The sequence below is a fragment of the Lepidochelys kempii genome, chromosome 5 (genome assembly GCF_965140265.1).
Source record: "Lepidochelys kempii isolate rLepKem1 chromosome 5, rLepKem1.hap2, whole genome shotgun sequence".
In the NCBI taxonomy this organism is placed as follows: Eukaryota; Metazoa; Chordata; order Testudines; family Cheloniidae; genus Lepidochelys; species Lepidochelys kempii.
Window position 1 is genome coordinate 15,337,115 of NC_133260.1, and position 20,073 is coordinate 15,357,187.

Consider the following 20,073-nt stretch of genomic DNA (forward strand, 5'->3'; position numbering starts at 1 on the left):
AGGTCCCCCCCAGCATGCAGGGGGATTTAGGGATGGGGAGTCTGTATCTACCACTATGCCACTCACTGGACTTTCTCCCCACCTACCCTTTCCTATGGCATGGATTTAAAATCACCCACTGGTTGCATTCGTAGCATCCACACACAGAAGCAACATCATTTCCTTTTTTTTTTTTTTTTTTTTAAATCTCCCACTATTAGATAAATGCAAGTGGTCAATGCTCCGTGTTCCTGCAGTGTAACTGGTAAAGGATCACAGAAATCATAGATGGTAAAGCTTTAGTCCAGCTACCTGACAATGCAGGATTGCTCCCTATGGGGCATTTACTAGTCTTTTTATCCTGTCCAGTTTTAAAAGTCCCAAAGTATTGGGTTTCCCATCACATTCATGGGGTACATTTTATTTTGCAGGTAGATACCCTTCTGAGTTAATCGAAGGCAAACATACAGATGAACACACACTCACATCATTAGCGCTAAACTTCATAATGCATTTTTGTGCTTATTTTTCCCTAAATTGTACAGAAACAGAAACAATGGCTCAGAAAATCATTAGCCAGCAGCAGTGAAAACACTTACACACAATAGTCTTGCAAAAATAAAACTGCAGCTTGAAGCTGCATGCATTAGAAATAGCTGTGGCAGACAATAGTAATGTGTTCTCCTTTGCTGAAATTAAACAGATTTTGCTTAACAAGAGGGAAGTCTGACCTATGGGAATGTTTTTTCCCAAACACCTGAGAAAAACCCACTGTGACTGCATTTCATCTATTTTTTATTTTTAGTTGTTTTCAAGGCGCAATTTTAAATGGAGATTCCTTTGGAATACCCCTATAGAATTTAACTGAGATGAAACTGATAGCACATATAGTCCAGATTCATGAACGAGGGCCATGCACGCACGCATGTGCACACACAATTCCCCCCCCACACACACACAATTCCCCCATAACCTTTGCTACTCAGCTCTGTTCCCACTTCCTCTGTCTGCTGAGATTCCGCCTTAAAAAGCCCAGCCTGCTTATGGAAGAAAGGGTTTAACACAAGGAGGAGCTAGAATGGAGTGTCAGAGGCCAAAAGCTACATGGAGACCTTGCCAAGTCCCAGTCTCTCTCCACTTCACTGGACTGGCTACATTCTGCCACGGTCAGATGATGTGTGAGGCTGCAAGGCTCCTAGTCTGGCAGGCGGCCTGGTTTGCTCCAAAGACTTCAATGCTGTCATCTTAGCATTAACCCCTGATAACCTTGTCCTTTTGAGCACGGGAGTGAGTTTTTAGGTAAGCTATTTAATACACAAGTACAAGCTAATGTCGCCAGCAGTGCTAAGGGAAATTTGCAATGCATTGTGACATTTAAAACAACAGAAAGAGTGCATGTGCTCAAATAAACTGAGTACAAATGACTTTTTAAAAAAAAAATCAAAAGCTATTGTTTATCCCAGAGACAAATAAACAATCCCACTTACACAGGAAGATTTCTCAATTTCTGATTATAATAGGATGCCAATTTGTAAATAAAGGCATTTCACAGGCAGTTATAATCTGTGTGCTCGAGGGAACAGGAGGGGTGGGCAGGGGGAAAACAGAGTCAGGATTTCTCCAGAGAGAGCTTCAGAACCCTGCTACTCCCATCTAATTCGCAGGGGGGACAGGCGGGGATGGGACAAGACTGTAGATCCAGCCAAAGAATCATGCTTCTATTGTGAATAGTTCTAGATTTAAAAAAGGTGCTTCTCCCAGGCTGACACAGATACCAGAAGGGATCAAAGTCATAGTGAAACATTCCAGGCCCGTCCGCTATTTCATAATGAAATGTCAGTCAGCTGCACATTGGAGCTTTTGTAGTAAAGATGAATCAACCTTGAATTAAAGTGTTCCATTAAAATAAGATGAGGTTTTGAGGTGAAGGGTGAGGGAATGGGGATAAAAAGCATTGTCAATTTTCTCTACGTTGCTTCCTGTCACTTCAGCTTCTGTCTTAAACAAAAGTAAGCATTAATCCAGAACGAAAAGGGGTTACGCTTGTCTTAAGCCACAACAGTGTTATGTGTCTGCCTTTCAGAACAGCCTGATGGAAGGCCTCACTAGCATAACCTGAGGAGTTTTCACGCCTCAAGGGCCTGATCCCAAACCCAAAAAAGGCAACAAACCCCACTCCCCTTGACTTCCTCAGGCTCTAGATCCAGTCCAAAATTAGCATATGTCATCAAAGACACCTCCATTTGGGACTACAATCTGTGTAACCTATTGGATCTGATATTTTATTAATACTCCTTAATAAAAAGCAATGATGACCAGGACACAAGCCAGCTCATCGTATTTCACACATTAAGTGGCAGCTCTGAGGCCCTTTGAGGACTTCTGTTTTCGAGCAGACGCTGAGCTATCCAACATATGTGACCGCAGCTTGTTTGTTAGAAACTAAAGCACAATCACGAACTACACATCTCCTGAAGAGTCGGATATATTTGAAAAACAGCCTGGCCCTGCTATTTAAGGAAATTCTTTTCCTTTTTATATACAGTGTGTTTTTGTGAACTGGTTTAGTTTAAAAGAAAGAGGGTCCAGTTCAGTACTGCACAGACAAGAACATCTCTGAGTCTGGTGGAAGATTTCTTAAGCAACGAATACTGAACTGGGAGGGAGGGAGAGAGAGAGAAAGCAAAGGAAACAGACAAAAAAACAAAACAAAAAAAACCCCCCCAAAAACAACAACCCCAAAGCAAAACGAGAGACAGAGACTAAAAGGAGAGGGAAAAGAGAGTGACTGAGTGGGGAGAGAGAGAGAGAAGACTGGTGTGTTTTTCCTTGGGAATAATGGATTAACCAATATTGCACTAAAATTGAGCCAAGCCGCATGTAGACTCCATGGGCTTCTCTGTTCGGATTTTAACCTTTAGAAATATATTTTTTTCAAAACGAAGTTAACTAGGTCCCAGCGGTTTAGTGTGGCTGTGCTGTCAGGGTTCCCTCCTCCCCTTTCCCAAAGCTCGCCCCCACCCACTCTTAGGCTTGCTCCTTTTAAAGTGCCACATACAACATGAAAGGGCAGCACCAGTGAATTAAAGGTCACCTCTGTGCATTTCAGGAGGAACCAGTTCCTTTGTGAAGACCCCCATGGGATTACAGTTTTCACATTCAGCTCCTTTTTTTTTTTTCTTCCCTTGCCAAAAGAATCAAGTCCCTGGCTCCAGGCTCCCGACCTTCCTCCCACCCTGAACTGAGCCCCATTCATTAAGCTGGCTCACTGCAGCACAGCCTAGGCCAGGAAGAAAAACAGAAAACAGAGCAAGTGAAAGAGAGGCTCAGATTGGTTATTTCAAGGGGGAAACACTTGTAGAAGCTCTTAGTATATTACCCTCATCGTTCCACACTGGTCACCCTCCCACATCCTCTCAGCTCTGCTATTCTGGTACCTCTGCCATTCATCCATGAAATTGCCCTCTGCCTCCTGAAGAAGAACAAAATATATATTTCGTAGCTGAAACTGAGACTCCTTGACAGAAAGGATCCAGCTCTCTGCATTCTTCGGGAGGACTGGATGAGCATTTTTTAATGTACTGCTTCCGTTTTATTATCGTTCTTGCAACATCCCACTCTCTAAAGATGCCATGGCACTGCCCACTCCCCAGGAATGTTAACCGCAGTGTCCTGGCCCAATTCTCAAATTTCATCTGTGGTGACTGCATTTCTGCCTTCCTGTATCCCACCTTTTTACCTTCAGCTGGTTCAGTTTTCATTTCCCTGCAACTGCTAGGTGTAGTGTGGCTGAACACTGTTTAACAGCTGCCAATTTCCACCCCAGAGGTGGCTGCTCCTCAGTGGTGGCCAGAGAGACTCCTTATATTAGGGCCTTTGGGGCCCAAGCACAATCATCCATTCAATCCCAATGCTGTGCAGTTGGACAGTCAGAACAATCTAATCAGATGCACAGCAATTTGGGGCTTTTTTAAATCCAGTGAAACATCCTTTTGGGATAAAGTCATAAAGCAACTCACCATATAACTCCCGAGTTCTAAAGAGTGAAAAGAAGATGAGAGGATATGCTTTATGTGTGGCATCTGTGATATCATTGTCTGTTTAAATGGAGATAAGATAGAGCTTTTCCCTTCAGACAGAAATAAAACACTCCAAGTGTACCTTGACAATAGCTCATTAAAGCCCTATTCAAATACACTGTTCTGCTACCAAAGTTTGTAGAAAAAGAAAAGAGAAAGTTAGCGTTAGAGAACTGCTGCAAAGTGTGGTTTATTTTCCTTGCTTGACTGGGGTCTCTCCAGTTGGGAATTTTCAGAGCTGCACTTCTGTGTGTGGAACTGAGTTGCCAGTAAATCAGAGCAAATTCAAAACAAATGCTCTTTCATGTAGAGGCATTCGGCTTTGTTTCATGGCTTGTGTAGCTAACCGTATCCCTTCATGAGTCAACACTCCTATCGGCTCCTCATTAAACTAAATGGTTACAATTACACTGGTGGGGGGAAAAGAGTGGTTAATGATCGTAAATGTTTCCTCTGTTTCTGGAGGGTTTGGAAAACTTTTGATAACTCAAGACCAAAACCCCCCACCGCAAAAAACCGCCCCAAAAGGAACAGTGCCTTCTTCTGGAGGCTGCGAATGAGAATATATTAATAAACCTTTCCCATGTAGAGTACCTTTGCCAGTTCTTGCTGTGCTATGAAATTAAACTTCCATAGCAAACTCCTTAAGAAGGCATTCATAGGCAAGTTATGTTATTTCCTGCAGCCCAAACCCCCACCTCCCCCATCTCCTCAGGAGCAGACTAGACAGACGAGATGTTATCAATAACACAAACCTTTCAGAAAGCCCCCTTTTAAAAGCTAGTACTTCCTTTACTTATTTCATGTGGTATCCTGTGGAACTCAATCCCTCCCCACCCACCCCACATATTTCACGAGGGGAAAAAAATGATCTAACATCCTTATTGTGTTGTTTTACTTCTTGTTTCGGTTCTCTTTCTAGTCTCTCCTCTCCAACCCCCCCACTTCTTCCCTAAAGTTACAGCCACCAATAGACACTGCCGCCCCCCCCCCCCCCGCCAAAAAAGAGACCAGCCACAAGTTGCCCTTCTCCCCCTTCCTTTGATTAATTCTCATTAGGGCCTTTGAACAAACAATATGCTTCCCTCTCAAATAACAGGCAGGGTATATATTACACTGAAAGAAAAACAAACAAGGCTCACTTAAAGACATCCACACCAAATGCAATTCCTGGAGAGAAGACACACACACACACACAGCAGCAGCACCAACCAGCAACTTACATATTTCTAAAATTCCAGTCACAGCACAATGGAATAAATGCTCCACAAATGATAAATCACTGAGACTCACTGACAGAGGAAAGTATCTTCCAACCTACACTAGACAACGCAGGTACATATTTTCAGACAAATTATGGCTGGTGATCATACATACAAGAGTAACTGCATTTAGGACTCAGCCATTCCTCTTCAAAGGCAACGCTCTAGTGGGGAAAGGAAGAAGGTGAATAAGCTATTATTGAAAGGCCTGATTTGCAGCTCTCGTTGAAGTCCCCAGCTGTGGAGATACAGCATCTCTGAAAATCAGGCCAAAAAGGTCTGCTGGATACTGAGAGCAGGGCACTGGGAAATGTCCTTTCATGCACCTGTACGAAAGGTGCAGTCAAATGTTCTCCCCTCAACACAGCAATCCTTGTGCAGAGACAGATGCTGTATCCACCCCAACAGATCTCCCCAGATCATGCCATGTTACTAGCCAACCACTCTACTGTTTTCCCCAGATCTGAGAGCCATACTGTACATACCTGCCCCTTGTGCATGGGCTCCCATGTGCCCTCTCTATCACCCTGCCAGTCCCATGCAGAAGGAAATACCATATAGGCCCCGATATATAAAATGCATATATGGTTACCCTAATATTTCTCAGCTGATTGCTAACCTATTATAGACAGTTTGCAGGCAACCATTGACTAGTATCATACAAGAACACAATGGCTGGAATGGAAAACACCTACTTGATCAGTTGTCTTCATGTCAGGGTACTATATACTCCACTGATGCCATTATTGAATGTACTGTAGCCAGAAGGCTGTGCAGAAACTAGTTACACTAACCAAACAAAAACCCACAAAGATTCAAGACCACCAGTCAAATACTGCTCTCCTTATCTATACAATGAGCCCCACTGAACCCAAAGGTTCCACCTGTGTAAATAAGGCAAGGGCTGGGACTGACCTTGAATTTTTCTATAAGGATACAGCTGTAATTCACCTGCTCACTTCTCTATAAATAATCTACACCCTATAGTGAACCACCACCAAAAGTAAATTTTCCTCACAGGGTCCATCCATTCATCGCCAGGTGCCCAACTCCTGTTGAAAATGAGTCCCAGCATCATTCTTACTTCATTCACAGCCTAAAACCAACAGGAGTTTTAGGCGCACTAGGAGTAAAGAGTCCTGAGTGAGTAAAGCATACCACAGATAATGTGTCTTACCTGAAAGCCCCCCAGGGGCTAGACAATTAGTTCCCCCTGTTTCAGTGGAGGAAGGCACAGAGTCTGGACAATCTGCTGCAGCAGAGGAAAAAAATAAGAAATTAGTATATGTTAGTTTCTTAGCACGCTGTAAACAATGTCAAGAACAGAACACACATTCCAAAGTGTTCAACAGGAAGCTATTACTAATTGTCTGCACAGACATTGCCATTCATCATAATATATCCACCCTAAACTCATCATCCTTGTCTAAACTCTACACTACCACTTAATCATTACTCAATACATGCAAAAATTATATGAGGGCTGGAATCTTTTTGTCCAAGTCACAGGTTAATGAAATCAGGTCTGCCATCCTTTAAGTAACTAACAGAGTGCGGAAAGAGTTTGAACAGCTGCTTTGTACCTTGAATCTAGTACACAACTAGGTTGGCCAGGTGGAAATATTAAACTGAAAGAGAGAGAAAAAAATACACCACTTTTGTCACAAATAGTCCAATGTCAACTTTACTCCTTTGTTCCTGTCTTTTTTGCTAATTTCATTAAGAACTCGTATACAGTTTCCCTTCCACTGACTCTACATTACTTTGCTTCCCAGCGAGTTGTGTATGCACCAAAGAGGCCTGACTGGACCAAATTCTCTCCATGCACCACCGAAGGGGCTTTTATGATGAAAGGAATCTGTCTCATTAGCTATTCCTCTTGACATTTAGAAGTGTTCAGTTCAGGGAGGAGCAAAGTTTGGCCCCCTGAAGTCCAAAAACTACAACTGCCCCCTTTCTGTAATTGCAGCATGAGGTCAAGGTTGATCAACCTTTTTACTGCAGATGAACCCATACAAGCAATTTTTAATCATCTATCAGGGAAGATGCAAGCATAAGGAAATACTGTGGTTAAAGGCATTCGCAGTCAAGAGAAAAATTGAAATGTACATTCAACCCTCAGGCTCCTGGCAAGTTGCCACAGTTGGTTATGCAAAATTAGGGCACCCTAAATTACATCATTTCAGCTACAAACCATCTCTTAAAGCAAGGGCCACAGCACCAATAGGATAGAGTCTTTTGTCCCCCCACTTTTTTTCAAGCACTCACTACTGAAAACCTAAGGAAAAAAACACGTGTGTATAATCTCATTTTATCAGAGTAAAGTATAATCCATAACAGGAATATACCGTTTAACAGGATACAGTTAATCAAACTGAAAACAATAGGAGAGACAGGAAATGGACTTATTTGTGAAATACTGTATATGATACACTTTCTAAATGTTTTGTAGTTTGTTTTCTATGTTCCAAGGAAATATGCTTTTTTAAAAACCTTGTCCACTTGTATATCTAAACAGATGACTCCCTTGTATCTTTCCCTTGAGATCACCCTCAAATGCTTTTGCTGATGCTTTCCCTCAATACACTCACAACCTGTCTGAATGCAGGTGTCAAAAATATGGTACTGGTTTGTACTACAGACTAGTGCTTCATATCCAGCTCTAATCTGCCTCTAGATGAACATGTTGCACTCCCACTTGGGAGTCAATGTGAGACCTGTGCTATACATCAAAAAGCCATAATTTGCCCCTTACATGTCATCCTGCTCTAGTCAAATATAACCAGATTCTTCTGCTAGCAATGCAGACAGACATTTTAAAGTAACTTGGGGGATCTATTCCTCAAGACTGCAGGAGACAGTCATAGCAGTATGTCCACTTCTTCTAACTTAAAAAACACAATCCTAACCATAACATTGCTGTGGAGATAAAGTAACCCTACAGTTTGAATTCAAACACAAAGAACAGCTCTCTGTTTCTTCATCAAGGCTGCACATTAGAAATAGGGCCTCATTCAGACCCTCCCTAAAGCCTGGACCTTTCCCTGAGCATAGCTCTGCCCACTGATGAAGTACCACAGTACAGTTTCATTTGGTCCTCTTCAGACTTCAGTTGAACCCACTCCCTAATATGCAATAGCAAATTCCCTTTATCAATTCATTTAAACTGAGAACAGCGCTGGGTCATGGGCCTCACTTTAGAATAAGCCATTACTGGATCCACTGTTGATGTTCCCTCTTACACCCCAGCAGGCACAGGCTACGCAAAAGGCATGATGATCCTTTCCTGTTCCTTGTGTTAACCCTTGGCTAGTTGAGCCTTGCATGCTTAGCATCATCCAGGCCTCATCCAAGCACTCTAGCTGATACAGAGCACTGTCATTTTTTGCTTATTTTTTTTGGTATCAGTGAAACACTCCAAGGTTGAGTGGTTCATCTGAAGTTCCTATATGTTAACCCTTTCACCCCAGATTTCTTTGTAAAGTAAGCTGTTTCCAAAGGACATGAAATCACGTTCTTCACATCAACAGGGTAATGACTAGGGGCCTGGCCCTGAGGGGTGCGCAGTGTCTCCTGCTACACCTTCAATTCTCATTAAAATCAACAACACTTGAAGACCACGAGCAATCCACAGGCCTCATGCTTAGCCTGAGTCGTTTTTTGCATTCTAATACCCAGGTGACAGACACAGGAGAGATCCTAACTCTCCCCTGCAAACAGAAGTCAGTGGTCGACCATCCCGTCTAGTGCCCACACTATATATATACTCTCTCATGCATGTATGTGTGTGTGTGATGTGTAGAGTTTGAGACAGAGCTAAGTTACCCCGGAATTCGGTCATGCTCAGACCCTAGGGGAAGTGGGGGGAAAGGACCTCATATTACACTTGGGAGACCTCTGTGACTGCCTCCAGAGGGAACATGTCCAGCCAGCCTCACCCAGTAAAGACAGGTCAGCCTGATAAATAGCCTTTGTGGGGGTGAGAGGGAATTAAGAGAAAAGGGATAGGATCTTTAATACACACTGTTAAATCGCGGGCCCAGACACCTTCACAAACTTAAACACCAGAACTAGTATAAATTAGCTGTGAGACAGGAGAGCATTCTGAGTAGTGTCATGCACGCAAGGCCACCAATATCTCTCTGGCACAGGAAATCCTTTCCTCCAGCACAGGTGGTAGCTTTTGGAAATGAGTCATGGTTACCCAGCTCATGGATGCAAACCATGGACATGTGTTTCACTCTGCTGAAGCTCATCAGCATGGAACAGCAACGGGGTTTTTTTTTAGATAAACAGTACGTCGGCCTCTCTACTTTAGAGTTCATTGTACTGAACCCCCATTACATTGCCTCTAAAATTCCACACATCTGACCAGTCAAGGACATCTCCGACAACCTCCCATCCCCAGTGAGCCTTTTCATTTGGGGTCCAAATCTGCAGTCCTAACATGGATAACACTACCACTGAAGCTAATGGGAAAGAATGAAGGACTGCAGATTCAGGCTCTTAATAAGGACAATACAGTTCACTGTACTGTCTAAGAGAACTAGTGAAAATCATTTAAGTCACAGCAAATTTGCACGTCATTTAGGGCACTGGAGTCATGCCTCTTGGAGTCTGTTCCCAGATTTGCTAGAGACTTGCTGTGTGGCCTTGGCCAAGTCACCTAACGTTCCTGGCTCTTAGCTGACCCATCTGTACAGTTCCTGTATTAATATGTAGCTAACTTACAGGGGGGCTAGGAGGCTTCATTCATGTTTATAAAAGCTTTGATACTTGTGTGAGTGGTGCTAGGTAAAGACCTGATCCTGAAAGCCCTCCTCATGCATTAGTCCCCCTCACTTGCGTTGGAGTTGTGTACTATCACACTTCATACCAATGTGAGATGTCCAGGTTACAGTTAGGTACACTTCTCCTTAGCAGTATCTGCAGATAGTTCTTCTAGACTGTCAAGGTGTAAATGGAAAGATCTTTGGTAACTGTTTTAACTGTGCTAGTAAAATGGCTTCGCCATGCCTGGACAGTCTACCACATTCTCTTCCTATTTTCCCAAAGGTGGAACACTGGTGAATAATGAGGACAGGACTGCTCCTTGCTTAAAATGGTTCAGATTTGAACACCTGTCCATTGTAATATTCTAATATTCCTCTTTCTCACTTAACCAACCTAAGGCAAATAATATTCGACACAATGCTTAGAAATGTAGGAATGTGGGACACCTAGGATCCCAGCACGGTTCTGTCTGCCACAGGAGATAGCAATGATACACAGACATTAAGTTCTCTATCTCATTCTGTCCACAACCGCTTTGATGAAAGAGGAAGCAAAAGAAAAAAAAAAAGAAGCCAGCAGTTGTAACAACCACCTGCAATGACAGACTTATAGACTTCTGTTTGTCTCTGTCATTGTTCCATGTCTTACATTATTCAGCGTTCAACTGCCAAATGGATTTTTTTTTTTAAATTAAACTTTTTGGTGAGTAACCAGTTGTTTTTGAGTTTCCGATTGGCAGCATTAATCACTTCCTATTGGCTGATCCGAAGAACTTTTCCTTTCGAAATGGCACATTCATGTTCTGCGGCTTTTCTGTTTACACACATTTTGTTACCTTATGTCAACACTTGCTAATGAATAAATATATCACTCCACTAACTGAAAATGAGGTCCTGGCAAAGGTAGATTGGATGTTTAAACCCTGCTAACAGATTTATCCTAACGTCTTTCCAGGAAACTGAAGGCAATCATTAACACTTCTTTCCTATAGCTTTATGTTGGCTGCTATCCTCCTGAACACTTTACAAATTAGTTTATGCCCTATGCAAAAAGCCATTATTGGGGGAAATTACATATGCAAATCTAAGCATGTGAAGTTTCTATGGGACCATTCTGTTATCCATTCGAGAATTTGTCTAAATTATAACTCTCTTTCTCTAATAACAAAATTCTTTACTACTCAGTAGACTCTTTGCCTGTGTAAAGAAACAATCCTTGAAAATCAAAGCAACTACTAAATGTAAAAAGAAAAGGAGGACTTGTGGCACCTTAGAGACTCACAGCTACAGCTCACGGAAGTTTATGCTCAAATAAATGTGTTAGTCTCTAAGGTGCCACAAGTCCTCCTTTTCTTTTTGCGGATACAGACTAACACGGCTGCTACTCTGAAACCTACTAAATGTAAGTAGCACTTGTAAGGGATGTAGGATATAATCACACTGATATATCCTCATTAATTAGTGAACATTTGTCTAGTGTTCTTTAATGCTCAGGCAAAATATTATATGCTTTGTGACCCATTCATTTATTAAGCAGCTGTGCCTGTTTCCACATGGCATAGAGAAAACTCCTTATGTTAATCAGAGTTTACAGTGGAGAAAATGAACCTAGTTAAAAGGGTCCAGTACTGAAGGCACCAAGTACTTTCCTATGAGGTGCTAAGCACCTTAACTTCAATGGGAGTTGACATCACAAGAGACACTCAACATCTGGATAGGGCCCTAGGCCCATTTCCCAGTTTTCTGAAATATCCTCATAACTTGCAACCCCCCCCCTTTTTTTTTTTTTAAAGAGCATTTACTGAAAGACACTTTACAATGAAAAGAGAAACCTATCAGGCAAGGGCCTCGGGGTTTTAACAGTTTTTGAACTCCGGAAACTAGCCAACTCCAACAAACTGAATAGCAGTAATTTTAGAAAATCAACTATTTTAGAAAAACAGCCCTGAAATTGGAACAAAAACAGGAACAAAGCTATTTTAGTACTTTACTTTTAAAAAGGGAGTTTAAGTTTACATATGGGTGCTGCGTGACTTTAGGACACAACCAGAAAGATAACTGTGCTATAATCAATATTTTAGATCCATTCATCTTCAGAGAGATATGAAGGGGCTTGGTGGAGTTCTGCACCTCCCTGATTTCATCCCCACTTCCGGATTTTCACTAAACCTGTCTCCTTCCACAGTGCCAGTCCTATTTATCTAACACAGAGCGAGCTTGCTGCCAACCAGAAGTTTATGCAGACAACCGCAACAGAGCTTGGTGCCAGCCTCAAATGGGCTTCTGCCCTGGCACGGTGCCATTCAATTACAAGCAACAGGCATTAAAAGCTGTGTTAGAAACTTTTAGCTCCCCTCCATATTTTTTTAATTTGGTAATGCTTAATTACAGATGATTTTTTTTAAAAACAGAAGATTTGTACAACCACTTTTGCCAACACTTATTTGTATCAATAAAAATTAATGTTCCTAGAATCCTCTGCTGTACCTTGTACCAATCTAAGTTCATTAGAATTCAAATACAGTGAGTTGACAAGTCATGAATTTCCATTTACTACTTAGAATTGTAAACTATATTAGGAAGACTTCATACTTCTTGCAGATGTTCATTAAGCAAAGTTGGCAAAACCTACTGACTCACACTATTTTATGTGCATACCCATTCTGAGTTTTCAAGTTACTTGGTACATCTAGAAAAGGCAACAATGTAAATGGACTACCTACAATAGTTTCTGGGTTTTAAAACTAGAGGTTTTCTTAGCCAAATCTTATACTAAATCATTGGGGTGGCAAAGGGGCAAAAATCCCACAGAAACAGCCAAAAAGTGAAAGGCATAAGAAGTATAACAAAGGAAGGAGACATTCCCCCCTGAGAAAGGCATGTTTTCCCTTTTTATCTGAAGACGGTAGCCTACTTTTAAAAGGTCTACTTACCAGTTGGTTTGAGAAAATCCATTGGATATCTGGAGTAGGGTGGAGGGGGAGACTCTGGAATTAGAAAATCACAGAGAAAATAAAGGCAGAGCCATGAGAAAAAAAGATAGGAACTTATGATAACAGTGGCATTCTTTTAGCAAAACTGTTTGTCTTAGCTCTGGGGGTTGGAGGCAGGGCAGCTAGGCGGTGATTGCCTTGATATTTAGCTGTCAGATAAACAAAAGGGGCCGCCTGGCGCCAGTCTCCCTGCTATCTGCTACTCTGGCTGTCTGATCAGGGCCTCCTTGGCTCGGCTAAAACACTCCAGCATTGGAAATCACCAACTGATCCAGACTGCCAGATAATCCTTGCTAGCTGCACACACATTTAACATTTCACAGAAAAGGGAAAAAAGAAACAGCAAGAAAAAAAAAAAGTCAAGTGCTGACGTTTACCTATCTCTCCCCCCTCCCACAACTCTACCCACTACTCAGAACTGGATAATTTCCATTCTACACCAACTAAGCAAAGTTTACAAGTAATTGCAATGTTTAAACACGGGCAGGGGGTGGAATGCAAGTCAGGGATCGCTCCTTTAGGCCATCGGGTAGGTAACATGGGAGTTAAACGTGCCAAAAAAAAAAAAAAAAAACACAACCAAACCCATTGCCATCAACAAAAGAAAATGGCATTTGAAAACTTTCCGTCTTTTTCTTTTTTTGCCACTAGCGGATCAAACGCTGTGAAACTTTTCTGAGTCTTATTTGGAAAGCGAAGTCTGCTGACTGCAGGAGAGGGAAGCATGCTTGCAAGCATCGGACAAACTGGAACCCATAAATTATGCGTTCTCTAGTTAAGGGGTGGTGGAGGATTTGTGAACCACCAACTTGCAATGTTGGGTTGCTTTGTAAATCCCAGGCTGGCTGGGAATGCTGTTAAACATCAGATCAAGGGATTCATTTTCTAAAGCAAAGCAGTCTAGATTATGACTGTTCATTGGGACCTCTCTGCAAAACATCAGCCCTACATAAGGCAAACTTATCTTCTGAACATCATTTGAAGGGTTCCAGGCACCTACACGTTTCCCTTTTTGTACACAGCCTTCTCCACAAATACAGTAGTGAACCACATCCTTGTTTTACTGCTGGTATGAATTCACACCCGGCGTTGACCGAAAGAAAACCCGCCGTGCAAGAAGAGCATTGCAAGGAAAGAGAGGCAGGCAAAAAACGGCAACCCTCACTCGGACAACACTTCCATAGGATTAAAGTACGTGGGAATGTTGCCAGAGTCAAACTGGAAGCCTCGACCATTATATGTGTCACAAACACGAACAATACAGTTGCATCCTAAGAACCAGTTTTGTGCTACCCCTCCCCGGCTTTCTGTCCATACAACCGTCTCCCCCCGCTCGCCTCCCTTACCACCCACAGCAGCTCAGGAGTGTCCCACCGGGGCACATGCCTGCCCGTGCGCCTTCAGCCATACCTAGTTCACAGAGCCTGCTGAGGTGGTGGGGATTGCAGCAGACCAGCTCCGGGTGAGTTTTTCCATAAGATTCACAGCAACATAACCTCTTCACTTCCGAGCAATGCCTGAGATCCGGCCACCGGAATACTTTACACAGCAGCAAAGGGAGAGAGTACCAATGCTGACCCAGTCTGGAGTCCACCTTGCCCGGCAGGAGGAGGCAGGAGGTCCGCGCGCCCCCTTTGGACTCCACCGCTTGCAAGAGCACCTCCAGCGGTTTCTCCTTCAGCCTCTTCAGGACCGCGTGGGTCAGCGCTTTCAATTCCGCCTCCGAGCCGAGGTGAGCCTTGGTGATGATCTTCCCCGACTTGCCCATGCAGCAGCCCCGGCCGCCTCCAGCCCCATGCGCCCGGCTGTCCGCGGCTGTTTCGCCGGGCTCACCTTCCTCCTCCTCCCCGCCGCCGGGCGCACGGCTCCGCCAGAGTCGCCGGACGAGCACCGATCGTTTGGTCCTGAACATGCGGGACGAGAAGAAGGTTCCCCGGCTAAAAAACGAGCATGTCGTCCGCAAATCATGAAGAATCCGGGATCCGAGTCCAGGCAGCAAACACAAGCAGCCTGAAATGATAGGGATACAGTGGGGAGGAGGGCTGGTGGTTGCGGCAGAGCCGAAACAATCTGTAACATATGCCAGTCTCTTAAAGGGTTGGGGGGTTTCCTCTGTCTCTCTTAAATCCTTCAAAAATCCACTGAAAATCCTACAAGTTATAAATTTATATTTAGAATTTGCCACCTCTATATAAGAAATGGAAAAAATATAAACTAAAAGAGATGGGGGGGGGATCAATGTTCAGTGTAAGAGAAGAATTGCAGAAAACATGCCCCCCCAAACAGACGAGGGAATAACAGATCTTCTCCCGTCGCCGGTCTGTCAAAGCGATTGCAAAACATTTAGATCACATTTGGTTTCAGACGAGGGTGGCTGTTTTAAAGAAAAAAGAAAAAGAAATAATAAAGGTCTTCCCCACCCCTCCCAAAAAAATTTGTGGCAAAACCAAGGCACAAGATTTAAAAAAAACCAACCTCTATTTCCTTAGTAATAACATATCCACAGATTCCATCAAAAGAGGAGGGTTGGGGGGGAGGTTGGGAAAAAAGGAATTTCTATAACATAGGGTGGATGGATTCTTTTCAAAAAGAGCCAAAATAACGTCGCATTTTTTAAAAAAAAAACCTAAAATTTGGACGTTTGAATGAATAATCAAAATGTTTTAAAAAATAAAAATGCATCCAAGCGTGTTACATCCTTAAAAAAAAAGAGCCCAACTCGTCCTTATGCTTTTTTTCTTTCTTCTTATCGAAAGAGTTTAATCCACACACACACACAAAAAAATCCTCGACGCGGCTGCTCACCCAGATCTGTGTATTTTTAAAAAGTGGGGAGCCTGTGTCTTTCCTCCCGAAAGGCTTGATCCGCTCCCTCTCTGTGTGCCTGTCTTTCAGAAAGACCAGGAGGCAGGGACAGTTTAAAAAATAAAAAATAAAAAACCACAGTTGCCCCCAGCTCTCCTCCCACCCAGCCCTGACAAAATACAAGCGACGGATGGGTGAGAAGTGACAGGGGATGATCCTATAATGACAGGAGCTGAAATGATCACCAGCCCCCCCCCCCAGTCTCTCTTCTGTCTCGCGCTCTCTCTCTAGTAAATGCTAATGCAGCCTTTAGCTCCTCTTCCTTCTCTTCTGGCTGCAGCTCCCCTCCTTCGAGGCAGCCTTTCCAGTCCTTGCATCGGCTACCAGCACACGCACCGAAAGCAGCTCCTTTCGCTTGGCTCGCCTGGTTTGCTTCGCTTTCCCCCCCCCCCCTCCTCCTTTTTTCCACTCCCTTCTTCCTTCACAGGGATCTCAGTGCAGGAGAGCCTGTCTCCCCCGCGCACACCTTCTTGTTCTTCTTTCTTCCCTGCGGCGAGAGAGGGGGAGTTGCTTGTGCTTTGGAGGGGGTGGCCTGCGAAGAGGAGGGGGGGGGTTCCCAGTTGAGGTGGCTATTACCTAGCAGCGCCCATGGTCTCTCTGCCTCTGGGCTGCTGCCGTCCGCCAGCTCCCCTCTCCAGCCAGCAGCCGCCTCCTCCCTGCTTTGCCTCGGTGACTCGCAGTGCGCAGTATCGCTGCCCAGCCCCGGCCCCCAATCACGTGGGCGTCTAGACACCCAGTCGCTTTAAAAAAAAAAAAGTGATTGTGTTGCGCAAACAACAGCTCGGGTTTCTAAAAGCTTCTTTCTTTTCTTTTCTTTTTTTTTTTTTTAATTTCTGAAGTCTGGAGAGAGAGGAGGCGAGCGGGCCGGGGCAGTGTAGCGAATGCACCTCCCATTCAACCAAGACATCAGTGATCTTTACAAAAAAAAAACAAAACCCACGATCAAGATACAGTGCCCCAAGGAAGTCATTGCTCCTGCAGGTTAACTCGGGAGGATATTTATCAGTGTGATGCTGCTGTTAGGGGTAGCCTCGTAGGCGATGCTGCTGTTAAGGGTAGCCCCATAGAATATTTGGGGGGGGGGGTGTTGACATGGTTGACATTCACATTCAAAAAGAGTTTGCCGTCTCATTCTTGACATTTGTTGTTTTTCTGAATGCTAGATTATTCCTGTTAGTTGTGGCTCCTTTTTGCATTGAAGTGCCTGGCAGATTTGTTTTGAGTAGGGTGTAGGTGGAGCAGGGAGTTGGGCCCTTCATAAAGAAAATGCACCATGAATACAAGAGGTTCTTGCATAAAAGATGCATTTCAGTTGGGTAATAAATGGGGGTTTGGAAAAATACCCAGAAAAAGTCAGACCTAAATCCTGGAATCAGATTGTTCAGTGTCGATCCTTGTGACTGTCCAGAGGCCCCGTATCTGACTGCAGGATGGAGGCCTAAGACCATGGTTGTGTAAAATAAAGAACTAAATTGCAAATATTTTAAAAAAAAATCTATGAATGAAACCAACGGTTAAAGTTAATTTGTATAGCCAAAGACATTATGTACAATGTAATAAAAAACACTTGGCACTTGCATAGCACTTGTCATCAGAGGCCAATGGTGGGTAAGTGTTATTACCCCTTTCTTAAAGGGGAGGAAAATCAGACACAGATATTAATAAAATATCATAACAACACTGTGCATTTTTAGTGCCATGCTTCAGAGGACCTTACATTTGTACTAAATTAAGCCTTTGAGCATCCCTGAGAAGTCAGCATTATTATGAAACACTGGAATGCGTTACCTAGGGAGGTGGTGGAATCTCCTTCCTTAGATATTTTTAAGATCAGGCTTGACAAAGCCCTGGCTGGGATAATTTAGTTGGGGATTGGTCCTGCTTTGAGCAGGAGGTTGGACTAGATGACCTTCTGGGGTCCCTTCCAACCCTGATATTTTATGATTCTATGATTCTATGCCAGTTTTGCAGAGGGGTAAACTGAGATACAGTAGTTAAGTGACTTGTATGTGTATGTGCTATGCTTTAATCCTGAGAACGACAATCCTGCACATACTGACACAGGTAAGTAGTCCTTTGGATTTAATGGGATTATTCATATGCATAAGTGTTGTCTGAGTCCAGACCAAGACCAACAAGTTGGTTGCTTAAGGTCATACATTAAGTCAGTTACAGAGTTGGAAATAGAACCAAGTTTTCAAAATCACATGCTCCAAACACTAGCTGCCATAAACAAACTTAATTCCAAAGTAATTGCAGTGAAATAAACAAGACAAAACCCATAAAACACAGACAGCCCAAGAGTTATTATTCTAAAAAGTCCTAGAATGTACATACTGTAGATGCACTGAATTCCTGGAATTGACTTCTCCAGGTGCTTTGGATGCACAAGGAATGCAAGATCAAATGTAGGCCCTATCCTGCAAATACACATGTCAGGACTCAATACTAACTACTCACGTGCATAAAAGTTGTTTGTGTTATTGACAGATCAAGGCCTATGGTAGTTAGAAGCCAGATCTTTAGGGCTGGCTTGCAAAATTTTAGGGAAAACATACCATCCTGGGAATAAAATCTACTCACCTATTCTTTATCCATATGATTGGTGATAATAAAAAGTATTTTATTTGCCCATTTTTTATTTGCTCAGGGTATGTGGGTGAAGAATTTATCAAGGCTGATCTAGGGCTTTATGGGGGAGGTAATGGGGGAGGTAATGGAGGCTAGACATCAGAAATTTCACCCGGAGCTCACACAGACTGTCTTTTTGTTCTGTGTTTCTACAGAGCCCAGCGGGTTCCATGACTAGGGCTCCCAGGTGCTACAGGAATACAAATAAATACATAAATGCGACTACTACTATATTCCAGGTATAAATGTAAACTTGCTTAACAACTGGGCCACTACACTCTGCAGTTTCTGAAAGATGCAGCCCCTTGGCGAGTGCATGCCAGTAATCTAACCTTAAAGTAACAAAGGATTAATGGCCAGGGCAAGGGCGACAGCTTTTCAGTTTGCTGATGCTCTAATACAGTGCAATCTTTTTTTTTTAATGATCACTTTGGAGACTTGAAAAATTGAAAATAAATTACATTTCTTTCTTTTAATATCTCTTTCACAAGCCTCAGAGGTGACCTTATTTTTTAAGGTCTCCTCTTTTTATTATAGCAATGAATAGAATCTCAAAACCTTTTCACTGTGGTAGAATCATAGAATATCAGGGTTGGAAGGGACCTCAGGAGGTCATCTAGTCCAACCCCCTGCTCAAAGCAGGACCAATCCCCAACTAAATCATCCCAGCCACGGCTTTGTCAAGCCTGACCTTAAAAATATCTAAGGAAGGAGATTCCACCACCTCCCTAGGTAACACATTCCAGTGCTTCACCACCCTCCTAGTTTTTTTCCTAATATCCAACCTAAACCTCCCCCATCGCAATTTGAGACCATTACTCCTCATTCTGTCATCTGCTATCACTGAGAACAGTCTAGATCCATCCTCTTTGGAATCCCCTTTCAGGTAGTTGAAAGTAGCTATCAAATCCCCCCTCATTCTTCTCTTCCGCAGACTAAACAATCCCAGTTCCCTCAGCCTCTCCTCATAAGTCATGTGTTCCAGTCCTCTAATAATTTTTGTTGCCCTCTGCTGGACTCTTTCCAATTTGTCCACATCCTTCTTGTAGTGTGGGGCCCAAAACTGGACACAGTACTCCAGATGAGGCCTCACCAATGTCGAATAGAGGGGAACGATCACATCCCTCGATCTGCTGGCAATGCCCCTACTTATACAGCCCAAAATGCCATTGGCCTTCTTGGCAACGACAGCACACTGTTGACTCAAATCCAGCTTCTTGTCCACTGTAACCCCTAGGTCCTTTTCTGCAGAACTGCTGCCTAGCCATTCAGTCCCTAGTCTGTAGCAGTGCATGGGATTCTTCTGTCCTAAGTGCAGGACTCTGCACTTGTCCTTGTTGAACCTCATCAGATTTCTTTTGGCCCACTCCTCTAATTTGTCTCGGTCCCTCTGTATCCTATCCCTACCCTCCAGCATATCTACCTCTCCTCCCAGCTTAGTGTCATCTGCAAACTTGCTGAGGGTGCAATCCACACCATCCTCCAGATCATT

At 43.3% G+C, this 20,073-nt stretch overlaps 1 protein-coding gene across 3 annotated transcripts in view; it reads right to left on the reverse strand.

The window, feature by feature from the left end:
* Positions 1 to 16,612, reverse strand: part of SMAD7 (SMAD family member 7) — a 41,579-nt gene extending 24,967 nt beyond the window's left edge. Inside the window, exons 1-4 of one of the 3 annotated variants that reach the window (XM_073343507.1) lie at positions 15,561 to 16,612; positions 14,496 to 15,095; positions 13,026 to 13,079; positions 6,498 to 6,572 (exon numbers count right to left, since the gene is read on the reverse strand). In XM_073343507.1, coding sequence (XP_073199608.1) covers positions 6,498 to 6,572; positions 13,026 to 13,079; positions 14,496 to 14,997 — 631 coding nt within the window. In that variant the 5' untranslated portion in view covers positions 14,998 to 15,095; positions 15,561 to 16,612. Of the gene's footprint in view, positions 1 to 6,497; positions 6,573 to 13,025; positions 13,080 to 14,495 lie in introns of all 3 variants that reach the window. The other 2 variants (XM_073343508.1, XM_073343509.1) reach the window with 2 other exon arrangements.
* Between the last annotated feature and the right edge of the window lie 3,461 nt (positions 16,613 to 20,073).